This window comes from Bubalus kerabau, chromosome X (assembly GCF_029407905.1).
Source record: "Bubalus kerabau isolate K-KA32 ecotype Philippines breed swamp buffalo chromosome X, PCC_UOA_SB_1v2, whole genome shotgun sequence".
Taxonomy (NCBI): Eukaryota; Metazoa; Chordata; class Mammalia; order Artiodactyla; family Bovidae; genus Bubalus; species Bubalus kerabau.
The window spans coordinates 5,088,993-5,101,377 of NC_073647.1; the positions used below are offsets into that span (position 1 = coordinate 5,088,993).

The following is a 12,385-nucleotide window of genomic DNA, read 5'->3' on the forward strand; positions in this document are numbered from 1 at the left end:
GATTTCAGGCAGGGGCCCAGGTTGATGATTTATTATGTTCAATTTTCAATTCTTTATCAGGTCCAGTTGAGAGAGGTGACAGAACTAGAAAGGCCCACTTCCCCAGGAGCCATTCAGTTGGGGTGAGCTTAGGGGCAGAGCCTGGGAAGAGGGCCTGACAGCCCCTCCTTTCCTGCTTTTTGTTTGTTCAAGCTGCTGGTCTTTGAGTACCAGCTGAGTTCCTTGTGCAAAGACATCTCCATTTGATCCCCAAGTGGAGGTCATTTCATATTCCTGCATTGTGTCTTACACATAAGTAGACTTCTAGCACATATGTGGAGCCGGGGAGAGGGAAGCAACTTAGGAAGTGTTAACTTTCTGGGATTTGAGTCTTTGAAAACCATGGTCTCCAGGCCCCAACTTTCTAAGCAGAGGGCAAGTGGGCAGAAGCTGGGGCTCAGAAGCACAGATGTGTAGACAGAGGTGGGCTCTGAAGATCTAGGCAGCTCGAAGCATCTGCCTGCCTGCTATCCATGCCCTGCGTTCCTCCCCTGTGTGAGCCCTAGGGTCTCCATGGCTTCTTGGTTCTCTGACAGGTGAAAATCTTATATTTCCCTGACCTCTTTCCCTGCTCTGGAGAATGAACAAAATGCAGGTGTGCCTGACTCAAAAATGCTGGGTGGTGGCAGGGGGCGGGTGATGGGCAGAACTTAGAGTATATCCTGAAATCAAAGCAGTACTCCATGCTAAGTCACTTCAGTCGTGTCCAACTCTTTGCGACCCCATGGACTGTAGCCAGCCAGTCTCCTCTGTCCATGGGATCCCTCCTGGGGATCTTCCCCACCCAGGGATCAAACCTGCGTCTCTTATGTCTCCTGCATTGGCAGGCAGGTTCTTTACCACTAGCACCACCTGCATTTCAATACTTCTTTGAGATCATTTTTACTGGATTGAGAACCATAATACTGAACCCAAGCGCCTGGAGTGACTTCTAATTGCAGCCCAATCAGAAATGAAGAAAAAAAGCACCCCTGGCTTTCTTGTATGAGGAAGCTGAGGAGTAGGGACTGGGTTTCTACCCAAACTTTGCCTTGCAAAGCGCTGTTCTGTGTAGACTCTGCCAAGGGCTCATGGAAATCTGAGGATGCGGCAGTGCCATAGTGCTGATAAAACCCTGAACTCCCCAGGTTAGAGACTCAGAAAAGCCTTTTCCTCCTCACCTCATCATTTTCTCCCAGCTGTGCGCTCCCCATTTTTCATCTATCTACCAGGTTTTGTTTTTTTTTTTTTTTTGGTTGGAGTTGGAGGGAACACAACAATCTGAGCATTTTGACCCATACACTTTGAATGTAGAGAGAGGGGTTCTCCAGGAAAACCTGCATAAACACTTTGTCATTGGATTTTTTTTTCTAGATCCTTCTCCTGGACAAAAATTCTTGAAAAGGCTAGAGATGTTATTGATCATTTTGCCAGATGATCTTGTCTCTTTTTCAGACTTTTTGCCCAAAATCTAGTGAGAGGATTCATTTGTTCCTAGTTCCTTTGACCAGTATAACATAGCTCTGGAGCATGAGGGCACTCGGTAGGCCTGTGAACACACCTGCACCAGAACCTTCCCGAAAGTTCTTTGGAAGCTGGATGTGGGACTGGAGGATGGCTGGGAATGGCAGTGAGGGTGAGAGGAAGGGCCGAGTGGCAGGATCTACCCTCACTGCACTGCATGCCTTGGTGTCCCTCAGGTGGTGACTGGGGACTGACTGGAGAGGAGCGGAGACCGGCACTGCACTTGGCATCTTGCCTTCACTGCTGCCCAAGGACTGTCTCCCTGCATGCCTTACTCTGCCCCATCTGGGCCTTCTGTGCCCTATGACTGCCGCCCAGTTAAGCTACCTGTCCTCTAGATGGTCAGGACTGGGCAGTGTTTTCTCCTCGTCCCTTCTGGAGACAATTATCAGAGGACAATGTTGGGCCCCAGTAGATTCTGATGTTTGGCTCTTTCTTCCTCCAGGAAACGCCCGAGCGCCCACATTGTTCCAGTCAGGAGGGGGCAGCAGCCAGGGGCCAGGGGGGCAGCCTGATGAACCTGGTCACAGTGACAGGGGATGGGCCGCAGGACCACACGGAAGACTCGGTTGGAGCAGAGGAGGAGAAGGGGGTCGCTGCCTCTTCCCAAGCTGCCTCCATTAAGACTGGCAAATGCCAGGAGAAGAAAAGGAAGCACTGCCAAATTGAACCCCAAGACCCAGAGAGGCCTAATAAAGCGTCTAAGCCAGGTGCAGACTCTACCCAGGGAGTTGGGGGCTTGGAGGGGAGCCTGGGCTCAGCAGTGTGTGGAGTCTTCTACCCTCCACATGATGGCTCCTCTGCTCTGCCACTTATAGGGTGGCTGTGGGGTTTCTGTGAGAGCAAGCAGTTCCTAGCATCCTGCCGGTGCCCCATATGAATTATAAGGGAAAGCCAGGGCTTATGGGCAAGCATAGTGTCAAGTAATGACATCTCACGCCCTTGATGGTGTCACTTCCTTCCAGGCCAGCCTCTCTGCACCCCCTTCCCCACTCTGGGGAAGTCGGACCCGGGCAGCTCCATCACACCTCGTCCTGCTCGTTCCCAGTAGTGTCCCCGTAGGTAGGCATCTGAGAAGCAGCAGCTGCAGCTTGGTATCTTTCCAAGAGTGGCTGCCAGTGCCAAGATTCAGTGTCAGCTATGAAGGCCTGGCTCAGCCCGTGGAGTCGTTGCAGCTGTTTGTCAAGAGTGAGGTGCCTGTTCCATTTAAATGAAGCCCCCCCAGGGCTCCCAGACAATCCCTGACCTACACATTTCTTTCTTTGGGGCTGCTGGAAGCCTCCACGTGCCTGTATCAGGGTACCCCATTCTCAGTGGCTCACTTGGCCACTAAATCAATTCTCGGGGAGGTGATGAGAGTGGCTGACTGAAAAAAATATTTGGGTTCTTTGGCCTTAGAAGTGCTGTCTTGTGACACCAAGGTTGGTTCCCCTCTGACTTCTGCTCTCTACATCACAGATCCCTCCACTGACCCCAGGGCCAGGCCTGCGCTCAGTGTCCCGCTGGCATCTTTTGACGCCTCTGACCTTGAATGCTCCCTCTGTATGAGGTATGTGAGGTGCCCTGTCGCTTACTGCCCGAGAGGTCTTCCCCTCTGGTGTCTGCACCTCTCTGCTAGTGACCTATGGCTTGGTTGGTTAGCACAGAAAAGCATGCTTCTAACAAAATGGAAGTCACGTTGACTGTCACACGGGCGAGCTTGTGTCCCTTGTTTACGGATCACATGCCCCGCACTCCTGCCTTGGAAATACCTAGAGAGCAGGAAGGAAACTGTCTACTCAGAGGTCAAACTGACAGTCCACAGGCTGGATGGCTTTTGTTCAGCCCTCATGGGATTTGGGAGGTTGTTGTTAAGGTGAATGTTTAGAGACAGGACACTCACTCCAGTTGGTCACGGCCCCCCTCCCTCGACCACTGCCTTCCTCTCACATTTGCATCACTTTCCTGGCCTCTATTTAAGTTTGGGACCCTGGAACTAATTTCTACTGGCTACTAGATCAAGATCTCAAAGCATGAGTGCCAGTGTCAGCCTCACAGGCCTATTCTCTGGAAGCCAAGGAGAGGGCTGGACTCATTTTTGGTCTATACCTGCCTGCTCAGTGGTCAGTAGTGGGCATGTACGACTTGGCTAAGAGTCTCTCCTCCACCTACTGCCACATTGTCTCTACTTTCTCAGATCTCTAGAGATACATGCCTCCCCCCCACCCCCACCCCACAACATATACAAATAGGAAACTGCTGCAGGCGTGGTCTGCAAAAACAAATGACTTGCACTTGTTTCATTTCACAACCGTGGCTTTGTGGCTAAGAGGAGGTCTCCAAAAACAGATGGCCTGGGTTTCCACCCAGGCTGTGCCACTTACTGGCTGTTTGACCTGGAGCAAGTGACTTTCTCCACCACTGTTTTCTCATCAGTAAAATAGAGAACAGTGGTACCTGTTCTATGGTGTTGTTATGATTAATTGCGAAAATCTATTTGAGACACTTAGAAGAGTGCCTGACATATAGTCAGTACTCAGTAAATGTTAACTGTTTTTTCTAGACCAGAGGTTCTTTAGCTTTAGGTCCATTGACCCCTGAGGAGGTTCTGTGCATGGATTCTAGTAGATCTAGGAATTCCCTGATGTTATATGTAAAAGTATGTGTGTGTGTGTGAGAGAGAGAGAGAGAGAGAGAGTTTTCCAGGGCAAGGTCCACAGCTTTCAGTAGATTCTCAAATGTGCCTTCCCCTTGGCAAAAGAGCTTTAAAAGGAGGCTGAGATATTTGCACAAAAGTTGTTAAGATGACTGAACCAAGACAAGAGATGTCAAGAAAAATCTTTTGGTCCATCACACTGATGGATGCAGCCAACGGAGGCCCCTCAGATGTCTTCTTGCCCTTTACAAGTACATATGCCTTCCATGTCAATCCCAGGCATTTGTCACTGCTCAAAGTGACTTTTCTTGTCCTCTGAATAAAAATGAGTAAGGCAGCTGTTACCTGAACACGTACTTTTTCTTTTTCTCTCTCTCTCTCTCAAAAAAAAAAAGAATTGTCAGATTTTCTTGTAAGCTCAAACAGACTTGATAAGGAATGTAGCAGCACTTGAAGCAAGCCCTGCATATATTGTCAGAGCTCTAGGTGGAGTGGGTTATACTAGCTGTATAACCTGGACCCTTGGGCCCCCTCCCCATCACAGTGATGTAGCAGGTGGGTCAAGCCAGAGCCAAGGTGTGAGACAGACACACTCTGCTTTCCAAGCTGAGGTGTGGGCCCCCACAGGTAATGCCATTATGGTGCTCAGCTAGCGATGAGAGCCAGGGTCTTTCAGATGTCAGACTTTGATAGACTTGATTCAGCTTATCCTCCTGGACACGCCTCCCGACATCCCGGGGATGCAAAATCAAACATGCAGACTCATCCTGTTTGTGTTTTCCCTGAGGGCTAAGAATTCTGAGGTTGAAGTTCTTTTGTTCCCTTTCGTCTGCTTTCTCCCTTTCATCTTGTTTGTCCCTGATCTCAACAGGGGGCTTTAGAGAAGGGTTAGAAATTTGGTCCAAGAAATAAACACCAAGAGGATAAGACCCCCTTCGAGTTTGCTCGCTCTGAGTTGAAAAGCCATTATTTCCCTTATCCTGCCCCTCTGTTCTAAATGAGACTTCAAAGCAAAAACCCATCTTTGCCTGGAGCAGCTATTGTATGGGCTGCTGAGTTACACGAGGGACACTCGGGAGCTGCTTGATGGTGAAAAGAAACCTGCCAAGTCTAGAGAGCATTTCTGATCTCAAGGCTCTTAAAACTGGAGCCCTAGTTCAGAAACATGTGGTTCCCCTTCCAGCAGGGCTTGTCTCCAAGTCAGAAATCACATGTTGACAGAGGCCATTTCAGATACATGCTTTCCTTTGAATTATTGCAGTCTTGAAAAAGTTCCTGTTTCCTGTAGTGTTTTTATTTTTCTAATCATGATTAGAATTATTCTTAGGTTCTGTCATGACTGTCCTGTGTCTTTGGTGGAGAGAGTTTATGGTGAGAGATATTTTCAAGCAATCTGCCGGGTCATGAAACTACACATGTGTACCTCCTGTGCAGGTTTCAAGAATAAAATCCAGTGCCGTGGTGCTGTCTTGGTTGAAGACGAGTTAGAGTAGGAATTGATCTGTTCTGAGTCTAGAGAGAAAATCAGGAGTTGCTTATATATTCCTCAGGGGAAAATGGTGGAAAGAGTGAATGGAACAACCATTGGAGGGTGAGCTAAAGAGAAACTTCCCAGTCTCCGAGTCCCCCTTGCTGGACGGAACAAGATCTGCTGGGGGAAGTTGCTCTCTGATTCCATCACCTCAGAACTCTCCTCCTCCGTCTTTAATGGCTGCCAATCCTCTCTTGAGATTTACCTGCTCCGGATACCCTTGCCCTGGGGTCACCTCTGGGCCCGCTGTGGAGCAGGAATGTTGGATATTTGAACCAGTTACCCAATGGCCCAGTGGCCCCTTTGTCCATTGAAATGAAAAGCTTTATATCTAACCTAGTTTGAGCTGCTCAAGTAGCTGGTGTTACGGAGTCAGTTCACTGCTCTCTCTCTCTCCCTCCACCCCCTCCCTCCTCCTTGTTCCCCCTTTGCTCTCATTTGATAGCCACACAAGAGCACAATACAAGGATGTAACTGGTGGGAAAAGATAGCTATTTCCAGACAAGCCAAACATTTTATCCAGGCTGACATCTAACTGAAAGCATTTATTATTACTATTGTTTACTCCATCACCCTGACAATGTAAAATGCTTTCTTGTGAGAAAATCTGGCCCTACACTGATTTATAAATCCCTCCCTGAAGTGTTTTCTGAAATCATTCTAAAGTGATAAATAAAAGGGAGAGGAATTTGAGTAGATATTTCTAATTCTATCTCTCTATATATAGAGTTTCTCTCTCGCTCTCTCTGGTGGTGGGGAAGGGAAGGGAGAGAGACAGAGAGAAAAGGATAAAAGGGTGTGTTTGTGTGTGAGTGTGTGTATCTACATGTACATGGATGGTGTTTGTTCCAAGATCTAGATTCACACACAGTCGTCTCTGTGTCATCTAGTGGAGAAGGAAGATGGGCTTGAGAATCCCATGTGACTTCACATCCCAAGTGCTGCTATTTACTAGCTAGCTGTGTGGCCTTGGGCAAGTTATTTAACTTGCCTGAGCCAATTTCCTCCATAGTAAAATAGAGCTAATCCAATTAACTACTGCCTATGACTATATAAAGCTAATTTATATGAAAAACAGCAATGCACACATTCCTGATAGCAAGAGAAATACATTCTATCTGTTCCCAGTCTCTTTACTCAGTCAGCCTGAATAGAAGTGGGTTGAGTATTGAAAGATGATACATTCTAAGCATCTGAACCTTGAATTATTTCAGAACAATAATTATGCAGCATCTGTGGCAGCATTCTTGTTTGCGACCACTCAGATCAGGGGCATTTTAATCATAGCTCTTGCTAAGAGTTGCTGTATCCTTTTGTGTCTGCTACATTCATCTGCTCATTAAATGTCAGTAGTTATTGCAATTAATTGGCCAGCTATATCATTATTATTTGTATGTGGATTACATTCTTCAGTGAACAAAAGGCCCAATTTTGAAATTCTCAGGAAAAAATAGTTTTACAGATACAGGTTCATCAATCAGTCTTCATCATTAATGTCATCGAATAATGTATAAAAGGCATTCAGATTCACAGGTTTCAAATTACTGAGGAAATGAGATCATCTGTCTTGGCTGCTTCTAGTAGTTAGATCACAGCAGTGGTCCACAAAGTCAGCCTGCAAGTCACAATCTTGAGAAATACTTTAAATTGTGAAATAGATACACTGGGAAAGTACATAAAAATAGGAATGGATTCTCATAAAATACTGTAAAGAGGCTACTCATGCAATCCCTTTCAGCCCAAGAAAGAAAACATTAATTACCAGGACTCCAGAAGCTGCCCATATGTCACTTCTAAATCACCACCCCCTCCGCCACTGCCCCTAAAATCACTATCTTGAATTTTATCTCTTCTTTTTTTAAAAAAAAAAAGTCTTACCACTCTTGTGTGTATCTCTAAACAGTGCAATTTCATTTTTTCCTGTTTAAAAATACTTAATGTAAGTTGAATTATCCAGAATGGATTCTTTTGTTGTAACTTCTTTTCCTCAGGATGAATATTTATCCATGTTATTGCATGTTGGTGAAATTTGTTCATTTTCACTAGTGTATAGTGTGCCATTGTATGAATCTAACAAAATCAGTTATATTCTAGATGGATATTTGGGTTGTTTGTAGTTTAGGGCTATTATGGACAATGTTACTATGAACAATTTTTATGTCTACTAGTGTATATATGTGTGTTAGTTGCTCAGTCATGTCTGACTCTTTGTGAACCCATGGACTGCAGCCTGCTGGGCTCCTCTGTCCATGGAATTCTCCAGGCAAGAATATACTGGAGTGGGTAGGAGATTCCCTTCTCCAGGGAATCTTCCCAACCAGGGATCGAACCCGGATCTCCTGCATTGCAGCCATTGCCGCATTCTTTACTGTCTGAGCCACCAAGGAAGTGTATATATAACTCTCCCCATTTTCAGTGGGTTATCTCTCTTTTTCTTACTGACTTGTAGGAGCTCTACGTATGTTCTAAATGCAAATCCTTCATTAGTCACCTTGTTGCAAATATCTTCTCCCACTCTGTGACTTGCCTTTTTGCTCTCTTAATGGCACCTTTCTTTTTTTTTTTTTCCTGTTAATGGCCTTTAATTTTTAATTTGGTTTTTAAATTTTTATCAAAGTTGTACATGCATATAGTTTAAGGAAGAAAGCCATTCTATGAGGCTTATTAAATAAAGACATTTTTCAACATGAAAGGTCTCTTAATGGCATCTTTCAATACACTAACAAGTTCTTAAATTTCATATGGTAACAATGATCAATCTTTTCATTTATAGTTAGCATTTGTGTGTGTGTGTGTGTGTGTGTTGTTTAGGAAATCTTTTTTTCCCCTGGAGGTCATACAGATATTCTATCTTGTATTCTAAGAGCTTTACTCTTTGTCTTTCCCATTCACTTTTACAGCCCACATGGTGTTGCTTTTTGTGTATGGTATGAGAATCAGTCCAACTTCTTTGCCCCCTATTGATAGCCAACTATCCCAAATAGCACTTATTGAGGATTCTATTTATGTGTGGAAAATCTTCTCTCTGTTTTGAAGTGCCACATTTTTAAAAATCAAGAATCTGGGTCTGAATCTATTTCTGGGTTTTGTATTCTATTCTACAGATCTGTTTGTTCCTGTGCTAGTCTTACTGCTTTTCAATCAGTACTGTTTTATAATAAATTCTCATGTCTGGTAGAGCAAGTTCTCCCACGTTGCTGCTCTTCAAAAGTGTCTTGGCTCTTCTTGGCACTTTGCCTTGCCTTATGAAGTTTAGAAATCAACTTGCCAAGTTCCACAAAAACAAACAAGTGAAATAACCCATTGGGGTCTTTCATTGGGACTTAGTTAGGTCTTCTTTTACTTTCAATGAAATGTTTGCAGTTTCTTACAATAGAGATCTCATAAACTTTTGTTAGATTTATTCCTGGACACTTGATTTTCTTTTTCATTTTTTTGTTGTCTTTTTAAAAAGATTTTTATTGGAGCATAGTTAATTTACAACATTATGTTAATTTCAACAGCAAAGTGGATCAGTTATACATATACATATATCCACTCTTTTAAAAATTCTTTTCCCATATAGGCCATTCTAGAGTATTAAGTAGAGTTCCCTCTGCTATACAGTAGGTCCTTGAACGCTGTGTACTGAGTCACTTCAGTCGTGGTCCGACTCTTTGTGACCCTGTGGACTGTAGCCTGCCAGGCTCCTCTGTCCGTGGGATTCTCCAGGCAAAAATACTGGAGTGGGTTGCCACTCCTCCAGGGAATCTTGTGACCCAGGGATAGAACTCATGTCTCCTGCATCTTCTGCATTGGCAAGTGGGTTCTTTACCACTAGTGCCACCTGGGAAGCCCCCAGTAGGTCCTTGCTGCTGCTGCTGCTGCTAAGTCGCTTCAGTCATGTCCGACTCTGTGTGACCCCATAGACAGCAGCCCACCAGGCTCCCCCGTCCCCGGGATTCTCCAGGCAAGAACACTGGAGTGGGTTGCCATTTCCTTCTCCAAGGCATGAAAGTGAAAAGGGAAAGTGAGGTCACTCAGTCGTGTCCGACTCTTAGCGACCCCATGGACTGCAGCCTACCAGGCTCCTCCGTCCATGGGATTTTCCAGGCAAGAGTACTGGAGTGGGCTGCCATTGCCTTCTCTGCAGTAGGTCCTTATTAGTTATCAATTTTGTATATAGTAGTATGTATATGTCAATCCGAATCTCCCTCCCCACCTTACCCCCTGGTAACCATAATTTTGTTTTCTGTGTCTGTGATTATATTTCTATTTTTTGAATAAGTTCATTTCCACTTTTTTTTTTAGATTCCACATTTAAGCGATACCATATTATATTTGTCTTTGTCTGACTTCACTCATGGGCACTTGATTTTCAAAAGCACTTGTAAGTGTCATCTTTAAAAAAATCTATTCTCTCACGCTTCGTGTTGGTATGTAGAACTACAGTTGTGTGTGTGTGTATTTGTCTAGCATTCTTGCTAATTATCTCAATTCCTATTAATTCTAATAATCATTCTAAGATTCTTTTAGATTTTCTAAGTTCATCATCATACCATTTATGAATAACAACAGCTTTTTTTCCTTTTCAGTCTTCAGACTTTTTTTATCCCTTGCCTTAGTACACTGGTTAGGACCTCCATTAAAGATCTTTTTTTGAAAATTTATTTTACTTTTTGGCCAATTTAGTAACTAAAATTTATTAGCTCAGTTAGATACATTAACTACTTTTTAAACACATTGATACTATTTAAAAAGTAGAAAACAGTAAATATATGAAAAACTTCTTCCCAGGTCCAGACCTTTCTTGGCTTGTTAAAAATAATAAATCTCTTGAATTGCAAACTTTATCAAGTGAGACTTTGCCATGTCTGTGTTTTTAAAGTTCCACAGGGGACTCTGATAATTAGGTTTAGAGACCAATGGAGATTTGTCCATGCAGAGGTTAGTAGGATTGTGTAATTCAGTGACTCCCAACTCTGGCTGCACATTAAAACCACCCAGGGAGCTTTAAAAATCCTGATGCCTGGCTCTTAACCTGGACCAACTGATCTGAATCTCTGTAGGTGAGGTCCAGCCTCTATAGTTTTTAAAAGTTCCCCAGGTGATGGGGGAGGGTGGTCTAGGGAGGAGCAAGAGGGAGGGTTTGCCCAGGGACACAAGGAGACATTTGGGAGTGACAAGCATGTTGATTATCTTGATCTTGGAGATGGTTTCATAGGTGTGTACATGTGTCAACACTTATCAAATTGTACACTTTAAGTATGTGCAACTTATTGCATGTCAATAATATATCTAAAAAGCTACTTAAAGAAAAAACAATCCACATGATTCTCGAACACAGCAACGGTTGAGAATTATTGTTCTAATAGAAAGGGCATACGCCTGGAAAGGGAAGTTGGAAAGACTTTCATCTGCCAACAGCTGGCTGTGTACTCTTAGATAAGTGACTTCATTCACTCTGGATCTGTTTCATTCTGGCTGGTGGGCTCGATGTTTTCTCAAGTACTTTCAGCTCTGATGTTTTGATTCTTTTGCTCGCCTGGCTGTGTGGCCAGGCTGCTGGTGCACCTCCTGGCCACACGAGGGGGCTGTGCAGCTTGCAGCCTCTTCCTCTCAACTGAACACTCTAGTGAGGTCAAAATAAGCTGTTCTGGCGTCTTTCCCTTCTTTCTGTCCTCTTGGAGAGTGCGAGCTCCACTTCTGAAGCATCATCTTCAGCTGCCTCCATCCAGTGGTCCTGCTGCAGGTGAGATTTTCATTAAGCAAAATAAATCCATGAATCTCTGAATGTACAGAACAGCTTTTTAAAAGAGGCTCAGATTGCTTTGAAAAAAATAGCCAGTTCCTGCAAAGCAATTAAAATAGGATCTAATTAGAGAATGTGTATGTATACACATGTATCTATGTATGTGTCTGTCTGTCTATTAATAAGCACAGTAATAATCTTACTCTACTGCCCCTGGGTAAACGATCCATCCATGTAAAAGGCAGTATGTTTGTTACAGGTGCAATTTAGAGATCCTTCAGACTGTAAACATTGTTTAGATGAAAAATGGAATCAAGGTTAGCAAATAAACCTAGTCTTTTCCCATTTAATATTATATAAAGTGCTTAAATATGAGAGTGTGTGTATTTATCTCTGTGTCTCTTTATCTATGTGTTTATGTATATCCAGGTGAACAGGTTGGCTAAGTATTTTAGAATGGAATCTAATCAGATACTCTGGGCATTCATCTTCATTTTTCTGGGACCTGACAGGGAAAAAATCTGGATGCTCTGCAAGAGACTTACTAGAACTAATGCTATAAAATGATCTAGCTGTGTCCTAAATTTTAATAAATGCATTATTTGATGCATTTAAATCCAGCTCAGAAATAAAAAGCAAATGGTTTTCTAAAGTGTAAGGGATTGTTTTTTAAAAAGGAAAAAGAACCCCCCTCTTACTCCCACGCATAGACTTTCTCAAATAATACTGTAAAAACCTTAACATTCAATAGCTCTGTCTTTTATGTTTGGTTTGATTGCAATTTTCTTCCATTTTGATTCCTAAATTTCAGATTATTCTACGAACCAGTCACAACACCCTGTGGGCACACCTTTTGCTTAAAATGCCTTGAAAGATGTCTAGATCACAATGCGAAGTGTCCACTGTGCAAAGACGGTCTTTCCCAGGTAAAACGTTGTTTCTTTCT

The 12,385-nt window shown here is 43.7% G+C and overlaps 1 protein-coding gene across 2 annotated transcripts in view; it reads left to right on the forward strand.

Annotated features, from left to right (window-relative positions):
• The window catches only part of LONRF3 (LON peptidase N-terminal domain and ring finger 3), a 36,161-nt gene that overhangs the window by 11,944 nt on the left and 11,832 nt on the right, over positions 1-12,385 (forward strand). For both annotated transcript variants that reach the window (XM_055565644.1, XM_055565645.1), the window contains 3 exons: positions 1,988-2,252; positions 3,001-3,091; positions 12,251-12,365. In XM_055565644.1, coding sequence (XP_055421619.1) covers positions 1,988-2,252; positions 3,001-3,091; positions 12,251-12,365 — 471 coding nt within the window. The remainder of the gene's footprint in view (positions 1-1,987; positions 2,253-3,000; positions 3,092-12,250; positions 12,366-12,385) is intronic.